At 52.8% G+C, this 25183-nt stretch overlaps 2 protein-coding genes across 6 annotated transcripts; one reads left to right on the top strand and one right to left on the bottom strand.

Moving 5' to 3' along the window:
- Positions 1–323: 323 nt before the first annotated feature.
- LOC140453957 (cyclic AMP-responsive element-binding protein 3-like protein 4) lies at positions 324–15000 on the bottom strand. Of its 5 annotated transcripts, none has more exons than XM_072548835.1 (10): positions 14970–15000; positions 11592–11782; positions 8549–8816; positions 7782–7909; positions 6589–6678; positions 5038–5144; positions 4810–4878; positions 3471–3555; positions 1977–2073; positions 324–1133 (listed from the first exon to the last, which is right to left on the bottom strand). In XM_072548835.1, the coding sequence occupies exons 1-10, from the start codon at positions 14983–14985 to the stop codon at positions 766–768; spliced, it is 1419 nt and encodes a 472-aa protein (XP_072404936.1). In that variant the 5' UTR covers positions 14986–15000; the 3' UTR covers positions 324–765. The 5 variants fall into 5 exon arrangements, with proteins under 5 accessions (XP_072404936.1, XP_072404939.1, XP_072404935.1 ...); XM_072548838.1 differs by lacking the exon at positions 14970–15000 and adding an exon at positions 13155–13261; XM_072548834.1 differs by lacking the exon at positions 14970–15000 and adding an exon at positions 12923–12982.
- LOC140453959 (zinc transporter ZIP1-like) lies at positions 13675–24335 on the top strand. The gene is made up of 3 exons (XM_072548839.1): positions 13675–14013; positions 15013–15140; positions 21172–24335. Exons 1-3 carry the CDS (start codon positions 13839–13841, stop codon positions 21847–21849), a joined length of 981 nt encoding a protein of 326 aa, XP_072404940.1. The 5' UTR covers positions 13675–13838; the 3' UTR covers positions 21850–24335.
- The last annotated feature ends 848 nt before the right edge of the window (positions 24336–25183 follow it).

Here is a 25183-nt window from a genome sequence, read left to right as displayed (position 1 = left end):
TGTAAGTCTCACCGACTGTGGCAGGGGTCATTTTTATCTACTCTAAGAACAAAGTCTATGGCTTGTGTCTTAGCTTCTGCTACTTGGCTCAATAATATTCCATAGTTTTGTTTCTTGATCAGTGAAGGATGTAGAAGGTTCACTTTTAACACAAGCTCCAAACACAATCACCTGGGGTATACTCTGATAAGGATAGATGGCTATGGCCAGCCTTCAAAATCCATGAATAAATATATCTCTGTAAAACATTATACACTTACAATTTACCAAAACAAAAATCAAAACCACCTCCAACAACTGGAGGGTCTGATTGTATGCAAATATCAATAAAAATATTTATTTGTCAAAACAGTATTTAAGAATGATCAGGATACAGAGGGAGACATGCACAGAGAGGGGCGGACAGATGGACAGGGATTTCTGAATAACTATTTACAGAACTCGTCATTTAGAAAGGCCAGACCACAGAGGAAGTGTACAGCACCCAATTGGAGTCCCAGGCGAGATGCAGCTTTCTCATCGAGAGGGGACCATGAAGGATCCAACAGTCAGCAGAGGCTGTGACCAATGCTCAGAGCTTAGATTAGAGTGGTGCTGGAAAAGCACAGCAGATCAGGCAGCATCTGAGGAGCAGGAAATAAAATCGACGTTTCAGGCAGGAGCCCTTCACCAGGAATGCTCAGAGCTGCACTGTCCCGGTCACTCAGTGGCCGTGAGGGGAGGGCAGGAGGCTCGCGGTCCTTAGCAAGTGCTTGACGTTCCATTTCACATCTCATCGGCATGCCCAGGTTTAACAGAGAGGGCATTCCCTAGGAGTGCTTCCGTCTGTGGTCCTTGCTGGAGATGCCCCGTGCTTGGGATAGGCATGCCAGAGTCGGATGTGTCCTCCTGCCTCCCAGACGAGGAGTTGCCGACAGAATCCTGGAGCTGTGAATCTTCAGGGTGGCTGACCCTCAGACTCTGGGACATCTGCCCCACTGGAGCTGAGCGGTTCCCTTGCTCCTGGGAATTGTTGCTGAACAGGTCAGCTTCTTCCTGCAGGTGCACGGATCCCTGGGCATCAGAGAGAGACCGGTCAGGAAGTCCCGATATCCGGGAGGATTCCAGCTCAGTGAGGATTGTCCTGGAAATAACTAGCAGAAAACATATTGGGGAAAGATAAATAACAATGCTATGGAAGGGAAACAAAGCCTTCATTCTGCAAAATCTGCTTATTCATATCCCCTCTCCTTTATCTCCTCAGTGCATACAGAACTATGTGATCAGCAAACCAACACAGCACAGGGATTTTAGATACACACTCAAACACAGCCTGGAGGCAGCGCCGCACTGTCAGAGGGTCGGTGCCAAGGGAGCACCGCACTGTCAGAGGGTCGGTGCCAAGGGAGCACCGCACTGTCAGAGGGTCGGTGTCAAGGGAGCACCGCACTGTCAGAGGGTCGGCGCCAAGGGAGCACCGCACTGTCAGAGGGCATATGATTTGTTAGGACACAGCTAGAGTATTATGTACAGTTTTGGATTTCACATTCTAGGAGAGGAGAGGGTGCAGTGGAGGTTTATGAGGATGTTGCCTGGGCTGAAGAGTTTTAATTATGAAGAGAGACTGGACTGATTTGGAGCAGAGGGGAGGGGGGAGACAGAGGAGAGGACACGGCTAGGTCTACAGTTTCTCCTGTGTGGAGGGATCAATGACCAGGGTACAGGGCAGGATGTTTCGAGGAGACATGGGGAAACTTGTTGCCACTCAGAAGGTGGTAGGAATCTGGAACTCACTGCTTGTAAGGGTGGGAGAGACAGAAACAAACAAACATTCAAAGTATTAATCTACTTAGATGTACACTTGCAATACCAAAGCATATGAAACTACGGGCCAAGTGCTGGAAAATGGGATTAGAATGGTAAGGTGCTTGTTTTTGATTGGGGCAGACACAATGGGTCAAAGGGTAATTTTTCAGACTCTAATGATGACTCCTTACCTCCAGTGGGTTTGTAACCCTGTTTGTTGACTGGAGTCTCCAACTGTATCAGGTTATAACTGGGAAACACCAGCAGGACCAGGGAGAATGTGAGAATCTGAGAAAGAGAGAGAGAGAGAAAGGAAACAAAGGGAATGCCGCTGCTGCCTGATGGAACTCAGGAGATTCAGAAACACTCCACACAACTCAGAGATACAGCAGCGTCGGTCTGTGGAGCAGTATAATCCAACCGACAAAACCCAGATCTCTGGTCAACTAAGCCCCGCTCCCAATCTGTCTCCCCCTCCAGCCCCTCCACCCCCACCCTATCCCAGTCTGGCCCTCCAGCCCCTCCACCCCCACCCTATCCCAGTCTGGCCCTCCAGCCCCTCCACCCCCACCCTATCCCAGTCTCCCCCTCCAGCCCCTCCACCCCCACCCTATCCCAGTCTCCCCCTCCAGCCCCTCCACCCCCACCCTATCCCAGTCTCCCCCTCCAGCCCCTCCACCCCCACCCTATCCCAGTCTCCCCCTCCAGCCCCTCCACCCCCACCCTATCCCAGTCTCCCCCTCCAGCCCCTCCACCCCCACCCTATCCCAGTCTCCCCCTCCAGCCCCTCCACCCCCACCCTATCCCAGTCTCCCCCTCCAGCCCCTCCACCCCCACCCTATCCCAGTCTCTCCCTCCAGCCCCTCCACCCCCACCCTATCCCAGTCTCCCCCTCCAGCCCCTCCACCCCCACCCTATCCCAGTCTCCCCCTCCAGCCCCTCCACCCCCACCCTATCCCAGTCTCCCCCTCCAGCCCCTCCACCCCCACCCTATCCCAGTCTCCCCCTCCAGCCCCTCCACCCCCACCCTATCCCAGTCTCCCCCTCCAGCCCCTCCACCCCCACCCTATCCCAGTCTCCCCCTCCAGCCCCTCCACCCCCACCCTATCCCAGTCTCCCCCTCCAGCCCCTCCACCCCCACCCTATCCCAGTCTCCCCCTCCAGCCCCTCCACTCCCACCCTATCCCAGTCACCCCCTCCAGCCCCCTACACCCCCTCTCTGTCATTATGTCCCCTGCGTCTCTCTGTCTGCCTGTCTATCTCAGTTCACCTCCATTAAGACAATGTATAAGCCAAGCTCTCGAACCGAGTGTCTGGTCAGTGGCCCTATTCCTCACTGGGAGGCACTGTTTGCCTACCCAGCTGAGAAGCACCTTGCAACAGTTGGCTGTGTTGAAGGTGCTATATGAATGTGAAACATTTTGAGTCAGTGTCTCAGAAGACGGAGGACAGGCTGGGTGAATCCCTGTGCCAGACTCTAGATTCTGCCAGGTGACTGGTGTGATAAAGTTCCCAATGGCACAGCAATTAACAGAGACAGTGTGCACCAGGAGGCTATTTGACTGCAAGTGGCATCACTCACAGTTTGAGGGGGTAGGAGGGTACATTGGAAACTAGATGACTCAGCTCCTGCTGTGGGATGGTGCTTTGCAGCAGCACGTACTGCTGTTAGTGCTGATACTCACCATAATACAGGTACTGGTCTGTGCCGCCTTGTTTGACGTTTCCTTAATCAGAGACTGTAACCTGCGGAGCTGAGTCACCAGAGAGCTGGACGGGGAGGGGGGAGGGAGGGAGGGGAGAGAGAGAGAAGAGGGAAAGGAAAACAGCAAACGTTAACTCAGAGTATCAGCGCTGAGGGGGCGCCGCACTGTCGGAGGGTCGGCGCTGAGGGAGTGGGCACTGTCGGAGGGTCAGTGCTGAGGGAGCGCCGCACTGTCGGAGGGTCAGTGCTGAGGGAGTGGGCACTGTCGGAGGGTCAGTGCTGAGGGAGCGCCGCACTGTCGGAGGGTCGGCGCTGAGGGAGCGCCGCACTGTCGGAGGGTCGGCGCTGAGGGGGCGCCGCACTGTCAGAGGGTCAGTGCTGAGGGGGCGCCGCACTGTCGGAGGGTCAGTGCTGAGGGAGTGCCGCACTGTCGGAGGGTCGGCGCTGAGGGAGTGGGCACTGTCGGAGGGTCAGTGCTGAGGGAGCGCCGCACTGTCGGAGGGTCGGCGCTGAGGGGGCGCCGCACTGTCGGAGGGTCGGCGCTGAGGGAGTGGGCACTGTCGGAGGGTCAGTGCTGAGGGAGTGCCGCACTGTCGGAGGGTCGGCGCTGAGGGAGTGGGCACTGTCGGAGGGTCAGTGCTGAGGGAGCGCCGCACTGTCGGAGGGTCGGCGCTGAGGGGGCGCCGCACTGTCGGAGGGTCGGCGCTGAGGGGGCGCCGCACTGTCGGAGGGTCGGCGCTGAGGGGGCGCCGCACTGTCGGAGGGTCAGTGCTGAGGGAGTGCCGCACTGTCGGAGGGTCAGTGCTGAGGGGGCGCCGCACTGTCGGAGGGTCAGCGCTGAGGGAGCGCCGCACTGTCGGAGGGTCGGCGCTGAGGGAGCGCCGCACTGTCGGAGGGTCGGCGCTGAGGGAGCGCCGCACTGTCGGAGGGTCGGCGCTGAGGGGGCGCCGCACTGTCGGAGGGTCGGCGCTGAGGGGGCGCCGCACTGTCGGAGGGTCGGCGCTGAGGGGGCGCCGCACTGTCGGAGGGTCGGCGCTGAGGGGGCGCCGCACTGTCAGAGGGTCAGTGCTGAGGGAGCGCCGCACTGTCGGAGGGTCGGCGCTGAGGGGGCGCCGCACTGTCGGAGGGTCGGCGCTGAGGGGGCGCCGCACTGTCGGAGGGTCGGCGCTGAGGGGGCGGGCACTGTCGGAGGGTCAGTGCTGAGGGGGCGCCGCACTGTCGGAGGGTCAGTGCTGAGGGGGCGCCGCACTGTCGGAGGGTCGGCGCTGAGGGGGCGCCGCACTGTCGGAGGGTTATGACATAATTTTGTTGCTACTCACACATTGTGATGTTCAAGCTTCAGGACTTGTTTCTGAAGCTCTTGGTTCTGAGCTGTACAAGCAGCAACCCTGGCAGGTGGGGGTGGAGAGAGAGAGAGAGAAACCACAGTGAACAGGGACCCTCAAAATGTGCTCAATCCCTCACCCCCCCCCACCCTCCTCCACCAGGCCCCCTCCCCCACTCACCCACCCTCGCTCCCTGACCCCCATTTGGATCATGACCCCCACCTGCTCTCTAAGCCGTCGATGTATTCCTTCTTCCTCCTGCGACTCTCTTGCGCTGACTGTTTGTTCCGGATCTTTCTCCGGACCTTCTTTAGAATCCGCTCCTCAGCCTGAGGACGGGGGAATGAAACTGTCAGTTAGTGCCGTGGTTGGATGTGGGAGAGCAGTGAAGGGAAAGGGGCATTGGGGGGGGGGGGGGCGTGACTGGAGCATAGAGAGAGGGGAGGGGGAAACGCTGACATGGAGAGGGACAGAGGAGAAGACAGTGAGGGAGGGCATAGGGTGGGAGGTATAGGAGGGGGTATTGGAAGTGAGATGAAACAGGATTGAGAGGGGGAGAGAGAGGGAGAGAGAGGGAGTGAGGGGGTGGAAGGCAGAGCGCAAAGACAGAGGGGGAAGTTAGAGGACAGATGTGGGATTGAGGGGAGGGGGAGATGAAGAGGGGGAGAAGAAGAGGGGAGATGTGGGGTTGAGAGAGAGGGGAGACGCAGAGTGGAGATGTGGGGTTGGGGGGGGGGGGGAGCGGGAGATGGAGAGGGGAGATGTGAGGTCGGTAGGGAGCGGGAGACGGAGAGTGGGGGATCTGGGGTTGGGAGGAGGGGGAGACGGAGGGGTGAGGTGTGGAGTGGGGGGGCGAGGAAGAGACGGGGGAAGGTTCTAGAGTTGACTTTACCAATGCCACCCCCACCCCATGCTCACTCCTGAGCATTTCTTTAATCCTCACCCATGTTGTCCTCAGCGCACTGGCCAATCGGCCTGTCATCTCTGTCCTAGCTCTCTGTAGGAGCAATTCACCTCCTGCTCATTTCCCAGTGGCCTTGCACATTTCAGAAGGTGCACTCCACATCCTTATCTTTCCCTCTACCCCCTCCCCCTTTTCCAATCCCTAAGCCCCGCGTCCTCCAGCTCTGGACCACCCCCCCGTGGGCGGACTACCTCCCTTGTGACTCTGTCTGAACCTCTCGCCAATGGCAGCACCTCGGTCAAATCACCTCTCACTCTGTGCACTCCAAGGAGAATACTCCCAGCTTCTCCCATCCCTATACTGGCTTGAAATCCCTCAATCCGGTAACTGCTCTTGTTCGCCGGGTCACTGAACATTTCTGAGATTTGGCAGGTGGGACTGAGGGTTTCCTCATGAGTTGGTGGGAATATGGAATTCTGAACACAAAACCAAATCAGCCCTGTTACAGAGGGGCTGAACAACCTCCTTGGGCACCGATGGTGTCTGTTTGTATTGTTCAGCACTTCTTAAAGTGGACATTGGGTACTTATACAAACTGCTGACTCTGGTTATCCCACATCGTTTCTCAGCATCCCTCCCAGCAAAAGGAGTCACCTCACACCTAACCCCAACCCTCACAAAAACAGATCCAACATCGCTTCACCAATAGCGAGCAGCCCTCAGCTACCTGGCATTTCCTCCTTGGACTCCCCAACCACTGTCACCTCTTTCTGTTCCCCCCTCACTCTCGAATATTTAAAGCTGGTGTTATCCAGTTCCTGCCAGCTCCTAATGCTGCCTGTGGATTTCAGAAAGGAATAGCAGCTTACCTTGGTTAGGGGGAGGTTACTGGGCAGAACAATACCCTCCTGAGTGAGCAGTCGCTTCTCCTCCTCGGTCAGTATCAGATCAGGGTAAGGCTGGGAAAGGACAGAAGATCAGGGGATCAGGCCTGTTACTGGGTACGTCCGATCCCACGGATCAGGGGATCAGGCCTGTTACTGGGTACGTCCGATCCCACAGATCAGGGGATCAGGCCTGTTACTGGGTACGTCCGATCCCACGGATCAGGGGATCAGGCCTGTTACTGGGTACGTCCGATCCCACAGATCAGGGGATCAGGCCTGTTACTGGGTACGTCCGATCCCACGGATCGGGGGATCAGGCCTGTTACTGGGTACGTCCGATCCCACAGATCAGGGGATCAGGCCTGTTACTGGGTACGTCCGATCCCACGGATCGGGGGGTCAGGCCTGTTACTGGGTACGTCCGATCCCACAGATCGGGGGATCAGGCCTGTTACTGGGTACGTCCGATCCCACGGATCAGGGGATCAGGCCTGTTACTGGGTATGTCCGATCCCACAGATCAGGGGATCAGGCCTGTTACTGGGTACGTCCGATCCCACAGTGAATCCTGGCCTAAAAGACCATAACTTCAAATTTTTCACTTTGATTCCTATGGTGGTCATTTACTGAATGTCTTCACCAGAGGCTGATGTTTCATTGTTAAAAGTACATAAAATAAATACAATAAAAATGACAAAAACAATTGAAAACATCTTATTACACAAAAGAAAACTCATTCATTCTTTTACGCACGCATCAACCTTACAGACACACAAATCCTCAGATGGGTCAGAGGGCACGCCTCCTGAAGGGGCTGCCTCTCACTGGGGTACGGGATCCCCCTCCCCCTCCCCCTTCCCCCCTCCCCCCTTCCCCTTCCCCCTTCCCCCTTCCCCCCTCCCCCCTCCCCCCTCCCCCCTCCCCCTTCCCCCTTCCCCTTCCCCTTCCCCTTCCCCTTCCCCCCTCCCCCCTCCCCCCTCCCCCCTCCCCCTTCCCCCTCCCGAAGGATATGGGGTTCCACCCCCCCTTTACTGTGTAGACAGTGGATGGTGTTAGCTCCTGGTCTGTTGCTGACAGATGGACAGTTGGTGGCAATGTGGTGGTGTGGAAATGCCGGTTCCCGGATGGTCTCTTGCTGCTATATTTTATTTTGGGGAGTGCCTTGTCCTACCTACCATGAGGCAGTCAGCAGTTTCACTGTCACTGTCTGTCACACTGAGTGGTCTTTTCACACAGCCTGTCAGACCAGTCGCACTGTCCACAATACAAGCCTCTGGGAGCAGCATTGCTGTATTCCAGCCCCCTGTAACACAGAACAACACAGTCACTACAACCCCATCCCCCAGAGACCCCGCCCCGGGGTCCCAGCCCCACCCAGTGACACTGCCCCAGGACCCCAGCCCCATCCCCCCTAGTGTCCCCCTGCCCCCGGGATCCCAGCTCCTTCACCCCCAGCGTCCCCCCCCAGATTCCCAATCCCTTCCCCCCAGCGTACCCCCCAGCGGGATCCCAGCCCCTTCCCCCCCCAGCGGGATCCCAGCCCCTTCCCCCCCCAGCGGGATCCCAGCCCCTTCCTCCCCCAGCGTACCCCCCCACCGGGATCCCAGCCCCTTTCCCCCAGCGTCCCCCCCCGGGATCCCAACCCCTTTCCCCCAGCGGGATCTCAGCCCCTCACCCCCCCAGCGTGCTCCCCCCCAGCGGGATCCCAGTTCCTTCCCCCCAGCGGGATCCCAGCCCCTTCCTCCCCCAGCGTCCCCCCCCACCGGGATACCAGCCCCTTCCCCCCAGCGTCCCCCCCCGGGATCCCAGCCCCTTCCCCCCAGCGTCCCAAACCCCCAGGATCCCAGTCCCTTCCCCCCAGCGAGTCTGGCCTGGGTTCCCACACTCTCCCTCACCCTGCCTATCCTGGGCTCCTGCCCCTACCAACCCTGGTATCACTGACCGAGCTCAATGGAGACCAGGTCACTGTGGCTGGCTGCTCCCTGCGTTTTGATGTTGCTGACTCCATATACGAGCTGGTAGAGCGTGCTTTGCCCTGCCCCAGTGTCAGGTCCTTGCTCACTTGGCTGAGGTGTCTCTGGATGGTGGTCATCTGAAATTCCACTGTCAGTCTCTGAAGCTGCTTCGAGGGTGTTCATTGAGCTGCTCAGAACCTCATTGGGATTAATCATTGTCTGGAAGACGTCTTCGGATTCACTCTCGTTCAGACCCTGCCCAGAGAGAGAGAGAGAAAGAGAGAGAAAGAGAAAGAGAAAGAGAAAAAGAGAGAGAGAGAGAGAGAGAGAGAGAAAGAGAAAGAGAAAGAGAAAGAGAGAGAGAGAGAGAGAGAGAGAGAGAGAGAAAGAGAGAGAGATGGATCTCATGTTCAGCATTGCAGGGTTATGTTAAGTAAGTTTGCTGATTACACCAAAATTGTTGGTATAGTGGACAACGAAGATTTCAAAGAGATGTTAATCAATTGAGTCAATTAAGGAGTGGCAAATTGAGTTTTTTTTTTAAGATTAGATTACATTACAGTGTGGAAACAGGCCCTTCGGCCCAACAAGTCCACACCGACCCGCCGAAGCACAACCCACACCATACCCCTACATTTACCCCTTACCTAACACTGCGGGCAATTTAGCATGGCCAATTCACCTGGCCTGCACATCTTTGGACTGTGGGAGGAAACCGGAGCACCCGGAGGAAACCCACGCAGACACGGGGAGAACGTGCAAACTCCACACAGTCGGTCGCCTGAGGCGGGAATTGAACCCGGGACTCTGGCACTGTGAGGCAGCAGTGCTAACCACTGGGCCACCGTGCCGCCCGGAGTTAGATTCATAGAGATGTACAGCATGGAAACAGACCCTTCAGTCCAACCCGTCCATGCCGACCCAGATATCCCAACCCAATCTAGTCCCACCTGCCAGCACCCGGCCCATATCCCTCCAAACCCTTCCTATTCATATACCCATCCAAGTGCCTCTTAAATGATGCAATGACTTATACAATTAATGGGAGGGCCCTGGGTAGTGTAAAACATGAAACCTAAGGGGTCAGGTACATAATTCTTTTAAATTTGCATCACAGGTAGACAGGATGGTAAAGGAGCGTTCAGCACGCTTGCCTTCATTGCTCAGTCCTTTGAGTACAGGAGTTGGGGAAGTCATGTTGAGGTTGTACAGGACATTGGGAAGGCCTCTTCTGGAACACTGTGTCCATTCTGATTGTTATAGGAAGGATATTATTGAACTGGAGAGGGGTCAGAAAAGACTTACTAGGATGTTGCCGGGAATTGAGGGTTTGAGATATAAAAATAGACTGGAAAGGCTGAGAGTGTTTTTTAAAAACTGGAGTGTAGGAGGTTGAGGGGTGACCTTATTGATATTTATAAAATCAGAGGGGCATAGATAAAGTGAATGGCAGGTATCTTTCCCCTCAGGCAGGGAGAGGTGTAAAACCAGGGGACATTGTTTTAAGGTAAGAGGAGAAAGATTGAAAAAGCATATGAAGGGTGATGTTTTTAACAGAGTGGTTCATGTATGGAATGAACTGCCAGAGGAAGTAGTGAATGCAGGTATGGTTACAACGTTTAAAATAATTTGGACAAGTTTATGAATAAGAAATGTTTGGAGGGCATGGGTCAAATGCAGGCAGGTGGGACTAGTTTAGTTTGGGAAACCTGCTCAGCATGTACTGGCTGCCAGCTGAAAGGGCTTTGCCTGACGAACTGCTTTTGCCCGAAACGTCGATTTTCCTGCTCCTCGGATGCTGCCTAACCTGCTGTGCTTTTCCAGCATCACTCTGATCTAAACTCTGGTTTCCAGCATCTGCAGTCCTTGCTTTTGCCTGCTGGACCAAGGGTCTGTTTCCACGCTCTGTGACAACAGCTTCATTGATATAGCTGCTTAGCTGGAGTAAAACCTCCCGAGACACTGCACCATGGCGATAATCAAACAGCAATGCCAAACCAGAACAGAATGTTTCAGGTAGAAGTGTCTCATGGTCTGGGCTGGGAGATCAGCCAAAGATTTCGCAGCCATTCAGACCCCCCCCTCGAGCTTGCTCCACCAGAGAATCAGATCACAGGTGATCAGATTGTGTTCTCATCTCCACTTTCCCACCTCTCCCCACAATACTCTCTGACCCCTTTATTCATCAAGAATCAATCTACCTCTGCCTTTAAAACTACTGAATGGCGCCTGTCCACCCCCCCACACCCGCTCCTCCAACCCTCTGGGAAAGGGGAGTTCTACAAACTCAAGCTCCTCTAAGAGAAAATGATGTGCTTCTCTCTATCCTAAACCCTGCTGGAAGCAGGAGATCCACCAGGGCCCTAACTCAAAGCCACCTCTTATTTTTAATCTGTCTCCTCTCATCTTGGTTAGCCCTTTGTTGGGGAACATCCTTTCAGCACTTACCCCTCCTGCCCACACACACAGTCCAGTCCCCTTCAGGATCCTACATGGTCTCAACTAAATCATCTCTCATTCTTCACAACCCCATTGGACACAGACCAGGCTGCTCAACGTCTCTCCTCTGAAGATGACCTCCTCAATGCTGAACGAGTCATGTGAACTATCTCTGAAATGCTTCCATTACAACGATATCCTTTATTAAATAACACACAAATTATCAGCAGCGTTAGGTCATTCAGCTCCACCATTCAATAACATCACAGCTGATCTGTGTTTTGAATTCCAAATTTCCATCTAACCCCCAGTCACCACTGATTCCTTTGCCTGCATAATCAGGAGACCAATCCTGTACAATGACAGCAATACACCTCTTCCTGTTGATTTCATTCCCCTTGTAGTAAACTACAACACTCCATTTCCCCTCAGAATCACTAACTGAAAGTGGAGGAGGGAACTCAAGAGCCAGAATGTACCACACTAATCGAAGCCAGCCACTACACTGGGGAGTTGGGGTCTGTACACCACTGTTTTCAGGCTCTCACTGTTGAGGAATCCTGGCATGTGCGTGTGTGTATGCAGTTGTACCTCCACTGAGCCACTCACAGGGGCTGTAGGAAGTGCCCACTCCTCCAGAAGCTTTTCCGAAGTGGTGTCATTATCTTCCTGACCAGGATACAAGCTGTTCGAGGCAGAATATCCACTTTCCAGGAATACACTGGCTTGCTGATAGTAAACACCCAGGAGCTCCTCGTTGCCGGCATTCATTCTTCGCAAACCTGGAACCAGTCAATGATCAATACTTGAGGCTGCCAGCATCCCCATCAAACTCTCCCAAGGGCAGGGACGGCACGGGGTTAGATACAGAGTAAAGCTCACTCTACACTGTACCCCTATCAAACTCTCCCAAGGGCAGGGACGGCACGGGGTTAGATACAGAGTAAAGCTTCCTCTACACTGTCCCCCCATCAAACTCTCCCAAGGGCAGGGACGGCACGGGGTTAGATGCAGAGTAAAGCTTACTCTACACTGTCCCCCCATCAAACTCTCCCAGGGGCAGGGATGGCACAGGGTTAGATATAGAGTAAAGCTCACTCTACACTGTCCCCCCCATCAAACACTCCCAGGACAGGGACAGCACAGGGTTAGATACAGAGTAAAGCTCCCTCTACACTGTCCCCCCATCAAACACTCCCAGGGACAGGGACAGCACGGGGTTAGATACAAAGTAAAGCTCCCTCTACACTGTCCCCCCATCAAACACTCCCAGGGACAGGGACAGCACGGGGTTAGATACAGAGTAAAGCTCCCTATACACTGTCCCCCCATCAAACACTCCCAGGGACAGGGACAGCACGGGGTTAGATACAGAGTAAAGCTCCCTCTACACTGTCCCCCCATCAAACACTCCCAGGGACAGGGACAGCACGGGGTTAGATACAAAGTAAAGCTCCCTCTACACTGTCCCCCCATCAAACACTCCCAGGGACAGGGACAGTGTAGAGGGAGCTTTACTCTGTAACTAACCCCGTGCTGTCCCTGTCCCTGGGAGTGTTTGGGTGACAGTGTAGAGGGAGCTTTACCCTGTATCTAACCCCGTGCTGTCCCTGTCCTGGGAGTGTTTGGGTGACAGTGTAGAGGGAGCTTTACAAGTCCCACACAGAGACAGACAGAGAGAGTGTGGTCCTGCACTAACCTGGGGAGCCCCGGGCATAGACGGTGCAGGGCCCCGCACGGTTCAGGATGTGGACATCCTGGTGTAGGCCCTACCCCCCTCCTCCTCCTCCTCCTCCTCCTCCTCCTTATCCAACCAGGGAGTCACTGCCCACAGCTACGCTCAGGTACACCCATCCCTCTGTGCATTGTCAGAGCGCCCTGCTCCTCCTCCCCCTCCAGCTGTTCCGAGGGTGACAACTCACCACCACCTCCATTACTGCGCATGCCCACCAGCGCTCCAAACCCCAACGCTGTCACTGATTGAACCACCGCCGCGGCAGGTACCACCTCCAACACACCTCTATTGGTCTGCGCGGACGCCAATCACCTACACCCCGCCCCACTCGCCTCATCGCGGCAGGTGCAACCCACCTCCCTCCGATTGGTCTATTGGCACGCCAATCACCTAACAACACGTTTGCCCCCTCCACTCACTGGGTGGGGCATCACCGCGGCAGGTACCACCCGCCTCCCTTGTTCGTCCCCTTCCACTGATTGGTTACCGCAGCGCGGTGGGGACAGCGCCTCCGGCAGATTGGTCCGAGCGCACGCTCATCACCCAAACCCTGCGGCTTTCGTTGATTGGCACATCGTGGAGGCAGGGGCCACTACCACATCTTTTCGATTGTTCGATCCGCACGCCAATCATCTGACCCCGCCTCCGTCCTGCCCATTAGGTGACGCCTATGACCGGCCCTTTTGTCTTCTATTGAATAATCCAAACGTCAATCAAAGATCCGGCTGTCGGATTGGGCTATCTCTGTACCAGTGACCAATCGCCCGACCCCTCCCCCCCGACGGCTATTGGGCGGTGTCCATATGCGCCCCGCCCATACGCCACGCCGTTGGGTGATCCTCGCACCGTAATCCCGCCTTCTGACTCCCACTCTTCCAATTGGGCTGTCCAGGGTCAATCATACTGACGTCCCCATGGTTGATTGGACGCCGGGCTGTCACTCACGCCGGCTCCGGCCGCTGATCGGCTGGGAATGGTGTCAGACCGGGGTTTGTAGTTCCAGCCCTTGCGGGAGGTGACTGAGGGGGAAGTGGTCCCGGCCCTGTCCTTTCTTATTACAGTCCGGTCCCGCTGGAGGATTCCCCACCGCCGTGTCCGGGCCGATGGGGGGAGTCGGACCTGGGAAGGAGCCGCTGGAGCCGGGCCTGCTCCAGGCCATGAGCCCGAGCCTGGAGGTGAAGGTGATCTCCCTGTTCCTACTCTTGCTGCTGACGGCCCTCAGCGGCCTGCTGCCCCTCTGCGTGTTCCGGAGAGCGGCTGGAGGATCCGGGAGCTCGGGTAAGAGCGGCCCGGTACAATCCCCACCCCCCAACTCCCCTCCCACCCCCAACTCCCCCACACCCAACTCCCCTCCCACCCCCTAAACCCACCCCCCAACTCCCCCACCCCCTAACCTCCCAAACCCACCCCCACCCCCCCAACTCCCCTCCCACCCCCTAAACCCACCCCCCAACTCCCCCACCCCCTAACCTCCCAAACCCACCCCCACCCCCACCCCACCAACTCCCCCCCCCCACCCCCACCCCACCAACTCCCCCCCCCCCAACTCCCCCTCCCCCACCCCCACCCCCAACTCCCCCACCCCCCAACTCCCCCACCCCCTAACCTCCCAAACCCACCCCCACCCCCCAACTCCCCCACCCCCCAACTCCCCCACCCCCCAACTTCCCAAACCCACCCCCACCCCCACCCCCCCAACTCCCCCCCCCCCAACTCCCCCCCCCCAACTCCCCCCACCCCCAACTCCCCCCCCCAACTCCCCCACCCCCAACTCCCCCACCCCCAACTCCCCCACCCCCAACTCCCCCACCCCCAACTCCCCCACCCCCAACTCCCCCACCCCCAACCTCCCAAACCCACCCCCACCCACCCCCCACCCCCAACTCCCACCCACACCCTCCCACCCCCAACTCCCCCCCCCAACTCCCACCCCCACCCCCAACTCCCCCCACACCCTCCCAAACTCACCCTCCCAACTCCCCCCCCCCAACTCCCACCCCCACCTCCCCTCCAACTCCCACCCCCACCTCCCCCCCAACTCCCACCCCCCTCCCAACTCCCCCCCCCCCCCCCCCCCCCCCCCCCCCAATTCATATTTGACTTTTGAGAGATGATCTGGCCATGATGTCACTGTGGCCTTCACTTTATACCAAGACATTGGGGGCTGTTATCCTCAATTACTACCCCCCCCCCCCCCCCCCCCCCCCAAGAGGCTGATGAGGTTTCACTCTTACAACATCTAGCATTCATTGAAGACTGTGAATCTTTCTTTGATAGGTCAGCGGCGAATTCTTAGTCTCCTCAGCTGCTTGGCGGGTGGTGTATTCCTAGCCACGTGTCTGTTGGATTTGCTTCCAGATTTCCTGTCTGACATGGCTGCAGTGCTGGACAAGATGAAAATTACAGTGAGTGCCATTTATACTAATCCAGGCATCAGGTATCACAAATCTGTCAATCATCTACACATTCACCGTGTACAAACCTGAGAGTTTGATTCCACGGAACATTGTGAATTAGGGCTGAATCCGCATGGCACTCTCTCTCTTGAGGAGGTCATGCCCTATAAATCTGTTAGAATTGTTTGAGCCAGTGAATGTGATCTATTTGGGTTTCCAGAAGGCCTTTGACGAGGTGCTGCGCAGGAGGCTGCTAAGTTAGATAAGACCCCATGGTGTAGGGTCAAAGTATGGTATGGGCGGAGAATTGGCTGACTTGCAGAAAGCAGAGTTGGGATAAACGAGTGTTTATACTTTAATGATCTGGACGAAGGAACCGAAGGCATTGTTGCTAAATTTGCACATGACGCAAAGACGGACAGAGGGACAGTTTTGAGGAAGCAGGGAGGCTGCAGAGAGACTTGAAAAGGCTAGGGGAGTGGCAGATGGCATACAATGTGGGAGATGTGTGGTTTTGCACTTTGATAGGGCAAATAGACGCATAGACTATTTTCCATGCAGGGAAAGTCTTCTGAAATCTGAAGCACAAAGGGACTTAAGGAGTCTTAGTTCAGGGTTCTCTTATTGTTAACAGGCGGGTTCAGTTGGTAGTTCGAAAGGCAAATGTAATGTTAGCATCCATTTTCAGAGGGCTAGAATACAAGAGCAGAGATATACAGCCTCAGCAATACAAGGCACTGGTCCCACCACGTTTGGAATATTGTGAACAGTTTTGGGCTCCGTATCTAAGGAAGGATTTGCAGGCTTGGGGGGGGGGGGTGGGGGGGTCCAGTGGAGATTTGTAGGAATGATCCCAGGGATGAAGGGCTTGTCATATTGGTGGAGGACTCTTGTCTATTCTTGAGGGAGTTGAGAAGGGTGATGGAAGATCTGATTGAAACTTACAGGATCCTAAGAGGCTTGGATAGAGTGGGCATGGGTAGTGGGGTAGTGGTTATGGTCAAGTTTGTGGTGTTGGAAAAGCACAGCAGGTCAGACAGCATCCGAGGAACAGGAAAATCGACATTCCAGGCAAAAGCCCTACAACAGGAATGAGAGAAAGATACCTGTCCAACCCCGAGGCTCCCAGCCTCATTCCTGATGGTGGGCTTTTGCCCAAAACGTCAATTCTCCTGCTCCTCGGATGCAGCCTGACCTGTGCTTTTCCAGCAACACACACTCGACTCTGAGCTCCAGCATCTGCAGTCCTCACTTTCGCCTATGGATGGTGGTTATGTCTGTACTTGTCCCTCCCTGGGGAGGGAGTATGTGGTGCCACTGGTATGGTAGAGGCCTTTAGAGACCAGTGCGCACTGCAGGCCCTGGGCAACACTATTTTAATTTTAGTAAGTTTCTGTTTGGTTGTATAAGTTTCCGTTTGATTCTGATACAGTGCCCCAGCAGAGACTGTTTCATCATTGTTTTTGACTTCTGCTTTTATGAACGAGTCAAGGGAGTTGTACTCTGTTTAATCCCCCTGCTGTTCCTGTCCTGGGAGTATTTGATGTGGATGATGTCAAGGGAACTTTAATTTCAGTTTGTTTTCACCAGAGAGAGCTTTGCTTTTCATTTTTGTTTTCTGCATTTAAGAGATTCGGTTGGAGGGGGGGGAGCGGGGGAGGTTGGGATATCTGGTTGGCATAGACGAGATGGAACTGAAGGGTCTGTTTCAGTGCTGCACACCTCTAACTCTTTACTCTGTTTGTTTTTCAGTTCAAAAGAGAAGGGTGTATGTGGAGATGATGGTTCCACTAGTAGGAGAGACTAGGGCCCAAGTACACAGCCTCACTGAGAGGGCAACCCTTTAGAACTGAGACGAGGAGGGATTTCTTCAGCCAGGGGATGGGGAATCTGTGCAACTCATTGTTGCAGAGGGCTGTGGAGGGCAAGTCATTGAGGGTATTTAAGGCAGACGTACACCCCCTGCTGAGAAGGACTGTAATGCAGAACTTTTACCTCTTCGTTCTTTATGTTTCGAATTTACACCTACAATTTTGTACCTAGGATGGTGCTGGAAATGGTGACTTTATACACTTTTCACTTGTACTCTTGTACGTGAGTACATGTGACAATAAACCTAACTCTAATTCTAAGTTGATTTAGGGGGGAGAAAAAAGCAAACAGATGTTGGCACAGGAGATTTCCACTACTTCTAACAGTACCACAGGAGCTTTTGTATTTCCCTGTGCAGAGGGGAACCTGATTCCTTTTTGTGATTAGATTAGATTCCCTACAGTGTGGAAACGGGCCCTTCGGCCCAACCAATCCATACCGACCCTCCGAAGAGTAACCCACCCAGACCAATTTCCCCTCTGAGTAATGCACCTAACACTATGGGCAATTTAGCATGGCCAATCCACCTGACCTGCACACTTCTGGATTGTGGGAGGAAACTGGAGCACCTGGAGGAAACCCACACAGTCACTGGGAGAATGTGCAAATTCCACACAGTCGCTCGAGGCTGGAATCAAACCTGGGAAAGATTGGGCCCTCTAATCCAGCTGCGCACCTCTGCTATTACACTGAGCTTGTCCACCCAGTAACGGGCAGAAGTTTCAGGGGTTGGATTTGGAAGGCCGCTCGTGTGATGGCCGTTTGGTTGCGCTGATTGTAACCAGGCAAATGGCAACAGAAAACACAGAGTCCTTCCTGTTCCACAGCAGTCTGTTCATCTGTACACGCAGCAGGGATTTCTGTCTGCAGTGATGCCATCTGTTGAGTGAGCCACCTCTGCAGTAGCAGGATTGAAGCAGTCATGGAGGAGGGGGGGGAAGAAACGTCTTCACCTGCAGTGTTGTTTATGGAAATGCTGGCTTGTTGACTATGGTGTGACTGAGGTCGGTCAGATCGAACACAAGGAATGACTGACTCACTGATGTGGTCACACTGACACTTTCTGAAGTGTTGGTACCATAAACCACTCACTGTTAGGTCTCCGTTATAAGTCACTCAAGCTCCACAATCCATTTGATTCACCTCCCCCCACCCTCACTCTGTCCTCCACAACTCTTCCTGTGCCCATTCAGTTACTGAGCTATTTGTGATTTCCATCACGGGTGTTTTGCCACACTCTGTGACCTATTTCTAATGCAGGCTGTCAGATGGATTTCTCTGTGCTTCTCTATTGCAGTTCAGAGTTTTATCTGTTTCCGAGTTTAACTCATTCACTAATCTGCTCAAGCTCCCCCTCGACATCTGGTTTGTGTGTATGTGGGGGGGGGGGGGGGGGGGGAGGCATCCCTTAAAAGAGCCAAGAGGGGTTTTCTTTTAACTCGGTATTGTCCCTGTCCCAGAGTGCTGGATGGGGTCCATGTTAGCAATGGATAAAGGAACCTTTTCCTCTGAACTTTTAGAGCCTTGTTGCCGCTGTCCTGGGAGCACCTGGTGGGAATGGAGCTGAGAGAGGTAGATTTTAGTTTCCATTGTGTTTTGACCCTTTGTTGCATATTTTGATCCTTTATTGTCCCCACCCCAAGAGTGGTTGGTGGAGACGGAGTGAGGAAAGCCTTTTATTTTGTTTCTTGTTTTTGTTTTTTTTTCATTTTCCAGAGAGTTGCTGGAATTTTATTTCAGTTTGAACGCTGGGAAAACGTTTACTTTTCTGTTTTACTCTTTGTGAGCTTTACTGTTAACCCAGCACTGTCTCTGTGCCAGGAGTGTCTGATGGGGACAGTGTCAGGTGGGGCTTGACTTTTCTGTTTGCATCTCTTGTTTAAAGGAGTGGGAAGTGAGAGATCCAGTGGTAATGTCACTGGATCCAGCATCCAGAGGCACAGACTGATGGCCTGGGATACCAGTTCAAATCTTACTCACAGCACTGGTGAATATGTGGGGGAAATGGACAGACAGTCTTCCTGCTGGTTGCCAAGCAACTATCGTTGATCGTTGTAAAAATTAATCTGCTTCACCACCCTAACCTGTTCTGACTCCACACTCATTGCAATGATGCTGATTCTTAATGGCTCTCTGATTTGGCCAAGTCAGCTCATTGGGCAATTAGGTGATGGAAAGCCAATGCAAGTAATACCCTTTAAAGTATCTGGATCTTCCTGTTCCCTATATCACAGTCATGCAGCCCAACCTGTTCATGCTGACCGCTTTCCTAAACCCAAACATATAAATAGTAAGCAGGAAGTTTCAGCATTGCTTCGCCTGAGGCCCACTGAAGATGTTACCGAGTAGGGTAATGAAACGTTCGGAAATGAACTTTCCAGCTCAGCCAGCAAACCTACGTCCAAAACTTTCCTAAACTGAACTAATCCCATTTGCCTATATTTGGTCCATGTTTCTCATGTACCCATCCAGGTGCCTCTTAAATGCTGTAATTGTACCAGCCTCCACCAGTTCCTCTGGCAGCTCATTCCATACACGTGCCACCCTCTGCATGAAAAAGTTGCTCCTCTGGTCCCTATTAAATCTTTCCCTTCTCACCTTAAACCTATGCGGTTTAGTTTTGGACTCACCTACCCTGGGGAAAAGACCTTGGCTATTCACCTTATCCATGCCCCTCATGATTTCATAAACCTTTTCTAAGGTCACCCCTCAGCCTTCAACACTCCAGGGAACAAAGCTCCAGTCTATCCAGCCTCTCCTTATAACTCAAACACTTCAGTTTGGTAACGTCCTTGTAAATCTTTGTTGCACCATTTCCAGTTTAGTAACATCCTACCGATAGCAGGATGACCAAGAATTGCATGCAGCTCTCCACATGGGGCCTTACCAGTGTCAAGTACAGCTGGAACGGTGCTCGGACTAATGAAGGAAAGCGTGTCTAATGCTGCCTTCACCACCCTGTCTACCTGTGACACTTGATCAGCACTCCTGTCAACCTCTCCATTTCCCCTCCACCATCTGAAGGAGAATATTTCTTACCCATTTTGAGGAGTGTGGGTGGTGGTGGTGGTGGGGGGGGGGGGTTGCACAGAGTCTAAGAGGCACAATGAGCTGCCTTTCCTTGGGTCAGGGGCTGGGCTCTGGCCCCTGTTGGAGTAGAGAGGTTGTTGTCTTTGGGCGTGCAGATTGGGGAGGGGCAGAAGGAAAGGTTTTGCCCCCTTGAGGTTGCTAGGGATCAGTTTATCGGTGCCACAGGCCTGTGAGGAAATAGCCTGTGGTTTGTGACCATGTATCTCCCGGAAAGAGAGACTTGCACATCTTGAATTTGCACGCTGTGTCCAACTATCCCAGAAATTACTCAATATCTTCTCAGCAATTGCACAATCACTTGTGCAGCTGGCTCTGAGTGGGTTTAATTTTGTTAGATTAAGAATGAGAGAGAGAGAGAAAGCAGTTGATACTTTGACCCCTCAGGTTTGCTCCCATTCAATAAGATCATGGCTTATCAACCTCTTCATCTCACCCAGATCCATTGATCAATCTCCCATATCTTCTGCTCATTCTACATTCCCAGGACAGGGACAGCTCGGGGTTAGATACAGAGTAAAGCTCCCTCTACACTGTCCCCCTCATCAAACCACCAGGACAGGGACAGCACGGGGTTAGATACAGACTAAAGCTCCCTCTACACTGTCCCCCTCCTCAAACCACCAGGACAGGGACAGCACGGGGTTAGATACAGAGTAAAGCTCCCTCTACACTGTCCCCCTCATCAAACCACCAGGACAGGGACAGCACGGGGTTAGATACAGAGTAAAGCTCCCTCTACACTGTCCCCCTCATCAAACCACCAGGACAGGGGCAGCATGGGGTTAGATGCAGAGTAAAGCTTTCTCTACACTGTTCCCCTCCTCCCCCCCCCCCCATCAAACACTCCCAGGACAGGGACAGCACAGGGTTAGATACAGAGTAAAGCTTCCTCTATACTGTCCTGGCTTTTTGTCTCTAACCCATTCTGGATCTGTCCTGTGAATCGAGCCTGGTCATTTTGTACACCGAAACCTGTGGCGTTTTCTTTGCCACTGTGTTATTATTATCTGTTATACTATTGGGACCATGAATGTCAGTGATTCCTGCTCCCTCATGTGCCTGTTGGATTGTGTTGCAGCTACAGTTCCCCCTGCCGCTTTTCATAGTGGTGATGGGCTTCTTCCTGGTGCTGATCATGGAGCAGATTGTGTTGGCGTGTCGCGACCAACCCAGCAACCTTGAGGAGACCCGGTCACTGCTGGGCAGGTCGCTCAGTGGGAACTTACACACTCAGCACCACCTCAGCTCGGGTGAGAGTGGAGCTCAGTGGGAAGAAACTGGGCCTCACCTCCACGTGGACTTCAACTCCCACTCGGCCATCCGCTGCCTGGTGCTGGTGCTGGCGCTGTCCCTGCACTCTGTCTTTGAGGGGCTGGCAGTGGGGCTACAGGAGGCCAGTTCCAAGGTGGTGGAGACCTGCGTCGCCCTCTCGGTCCACAAGTGTATCATCGCCTTCAGCCTGACCTTGAAACTGGTGCAGAGCCGGCTGAAGTGGACGGTGGTTGTCGGCTGTGTCATGGTCTTTGCTGTCATGTCCCCTCTGGGGATTGGTCTCGGTATCGCTGTGACGGAGGATCCCAGCCACCAGCTGGTTCGATGTGTGCTGGAGGGAGTGGCTACGGGAACCTTTATCTACATAACCTTCATGGAAATCCTGCCTCACGAACTCAACTCCCCCCATCAACGGCTGTGCAAAGTCATCATGTTGATCCTGGGTTTTGCATTAGTCACAGGGGTCCTTTTCATTCCAGGGTAAGGGGCTGTGGTTAGGATAATCTCGTCTCACCACCATCAGCTGTCACTCTGTCCAAACAGCCCTTAAACACTCCTGAGAGCTCCATTTCAGTTCCCATTCACAGCATTCATTCATTCATTCATTCAGTGCAATCGTGGCTGAAGTGTGCCCTCACTGTATCTCTGTCCCTTGGCTGCTTATCTCTCAATATCCTGGGCAAGCAAAACCTGTCCAAACTTCAAATGTGTGATCGATCTGGCCTTGTCAGCTTTTCGTCGGTGGATATGTCACACTTCTCCTCGTCCCTATTTACTTCATTTCTCCTCCCCGTGGTCTGTCACATTCTGCCTCCTCCCCCCTAGACCGGGTTGCCCAGCGGGGAATGTTTCTCTCCATCTACCCTATCCGTTTTTTTTTCCCCAAAACCCTCAATCTACCTTTAACCTTACACAGTGTTCTGTTTAAATTCTGGTTTCCCCTCTGGCAAGCTGATTTGATTGCCTATTTTCACACCCGGCCGAACAGATGTCAGAATTATGGTCCACCCGAGGAATCATGGGCTACTGTTGGGGGGGGGGGGGGGGGGGGGGGGGTGAGTTGGGACTTTCAAAGACTGCCAGTTGTCTGAGCGGCTGGAGTTTGAGTGTCCAGAGGTAGTACTGAATGGAGCTGGGTGTATTTTGACCACAGCCCCAGGGCTGACTCGTGGATTCCCTTTTGCACTGAAGAATGACTGCCTGGCTCAGACGAGTTCCACATCAACAGGAGGACCACAGATCAAAGCATTGAATGAAATAATGTAACGGGGGAAATGGGGGTGACTGTCACTGACCTGTCCTCAGAGTAGGGGGATAAGGCAGAGGGCTCTCGTTATCCTGCGAGTGAGCAGGCTCTTGATGAGCTCACTGCTGTCAATCATTTCAACTGAAACTGAAAGGACCTAGTTTGAAAAGAGTTTTATTAAATGCACTCTTCTGTGGGAAAAAAAATAGTTAGTTTCCTCTATTTTTGGTAAACGATGGCTTTTTAACACTTGATTACTAAAACAGATATACACTTACAGGAGCCTATATCAATTATGTGGGATTGCTTAAAACTGAGAATTTAACACCTAATAATGTGCTTTATATTCAACCTGTCCATAAACATGTTGCTGTTCTTAATCGTTCACTGACCCTGGATTGGGGGGAAACCAGCCAGGCTTCCTGCTCCTGATTACTGTCCACTGACCCATATATTAGAGAGGGGGGGAAATCAGCCAGGGTTCCTGCTCCTGGTCACTGCCCACTAACCCCTATATTAGAGAGAGGGGGGAAATCAGCCAGGGTTCCTGCTCCTGGTCACTGCCCACTGACCCCTATATTAGAGAGAGGGGGGGGGGGGGCGAAATCAGCCAGGGTTCCTGCTCTGGTCACTGTCCACTCTTTCCTATATGAGAAAGGATTTGGGTGGGGGGCAGAAATCAGCCAGGGTTCCTGCTCCTGGTCACTGTTTGCAACTTGATGTTGACAACATCTTTCTGGCTTTTAGGCGACCTGGACAATTCTCATTATGGACTGTAAAACAGCTGTAATCGAGTGGAAATACCTATCTTTTTCACCCTCAATAAAACAATAGTGGCTTTTGGTTTCAAACTACTTGACCAGTCAACTTTACTGTCAGGCCGATGTCAGCACAGTTTCTTGTCATTTACCCTCTCTTTAAAAATTCAAATTGTGACTACAACACTCCTATAAACCAGAAGCTATTATCCAAAAACATGTCTGTTTAAATCTCTAGATTTTAACAATAGTTCCACTGACCTTTCCTTCCACGTGCAGAGTTCTCGCTGATTTACCTGTCGAGGGCTTGATTCTCTGTCCCTGTTCTGTCTGAAAACTTTATTTCATTAATTCTTCTATATCTACCTTTTCCATTCACTGTCTGGTTCCTGGAATTGGCCTTGGAGGAGGAGGAGGAGGAAAGGCCCAAGTTTTCAGCCCCAGAACTGAGGAAGCAGCCTGGTGAAACCGGATTTTCCTCTCTCTCTCTCTCTCATCTTTCCCTGCTCTTCACTCCCCCCTCCTCTCTTCCTTACCCCCCCCCCCTTTCAGTATGGAAGGTCCCGCTCCTTATTTGGAGATTGGAATCCTCTGTTCCCTATTAGTTTAACTTACCCCCTGGAATCTGAGCCTCCCATCTATTTTTAAAACCACATGTCTAAATGTTTAAATGAACAAAGATTCGGCTTTTTGTACAGCAATACAGGCAAATATATTTAATACAGCAATTTCTGCTGCTTTTAGTCGTGATTTCAAAGCTAGTTTTTGTATTAATGTAACAATTTTGTGTAGTTTTTCAGAAGAAATAAAAGTCTTCGGAAACCTTGTGTAGCTTTCATCTCGAGCAGACTTTGATGTAAATAAGCTCTTTGGAGGGTGTGTTTTTTTGCTGAAAGGCATATATTGTGTAGAAGTCATTTTGGAAGTTTTTTTAAAATATTAAAATATCCAAACCCTTTTCCCCAGTAGCTTTTTATGTCCATTCAAATTGTTTGCCACCTCCCTTAAACAGAGCTGATATTCTGGTAACTTGTCTCTCTTTCTCTCTGCTGGTTAGGCAGCAACTGTGCAGTGAGAGACAGACAGTTAAAGTTTAAGGTTGATGATCTTGTGTCATTGAAAGGGGCTGAGTGGCCAACTCTTGCTTTCCGCCCCATGCTGTGCTTGTGATGAGTATGAGGTGCAACAGGACAAACACGAGAACCAGAGCCCAATGTCTGAGGGTAGCTGCAGCCACTGAAAGGAACAAAGGAAAACCAACAGATGGATTCAGCTCGCAAGCAGGATGTCTAGGAATGAAAAGACAGGTAAGTTCTTAGCATCAAGACGTGACTTGTTGCAGTTCAGTAAAGACTGCAGAGCATCCACTGTATCAAGCGCAATGTCACTAACAGCAAGTATTCATTCACTAAATATGAATGAAATACTAGCCAGAGGAGGCTGTAGTGTATTAGGAATATCACTGGACGAGCAATCTAGAATCCTACGTTAACAGTCTGGGGATGGGTTCAAGTCCTACCCTCGCACGTAGTGAAATCTGAATTCAACTGAAATAAATCTGGAATAGCTGACCAAAGGATGACAACGTAAACATCCATTCGGTTCACTAATGTACTGTAGAGAAGGAAATTTGTGACTCCAAACCTATAGTAAAGTGGTTGACTTTAACAGTCAATAAATGCTGGCCTTGATAGTGATGCCTACACCCCATAAATGAGGTTGATGATAAATTTTAAGAAAGAGATGTTGAATATCACTTAGTGTCATAGAGATGTACAGCACGGAAACAGATCTTTTGGTCCAACTCATCCATG

The sequence above is a fragment of the Chiloscyllium punctatum genome, chromosome 28 (genome assembly GCF_047496795.1).
Source record: "Chiloscyllium punctatum isolate Juve2018m chromosome 28, sChiPun1.3, whole genome shotgun sequence".
Taxonomy (NCBI): Eukaryota; Metazoa; Chordata; class Chondrichthyes; order Orectolobiformes; family Hemiscylliidae; genus Chiloscyllium; species Chiloscyllium punctatum.
The sequence above is the reverse complement of the archived record's forward strand: the minus strand, read 5'-3'. Positions and strand labels throughout refer to the sequence as shown.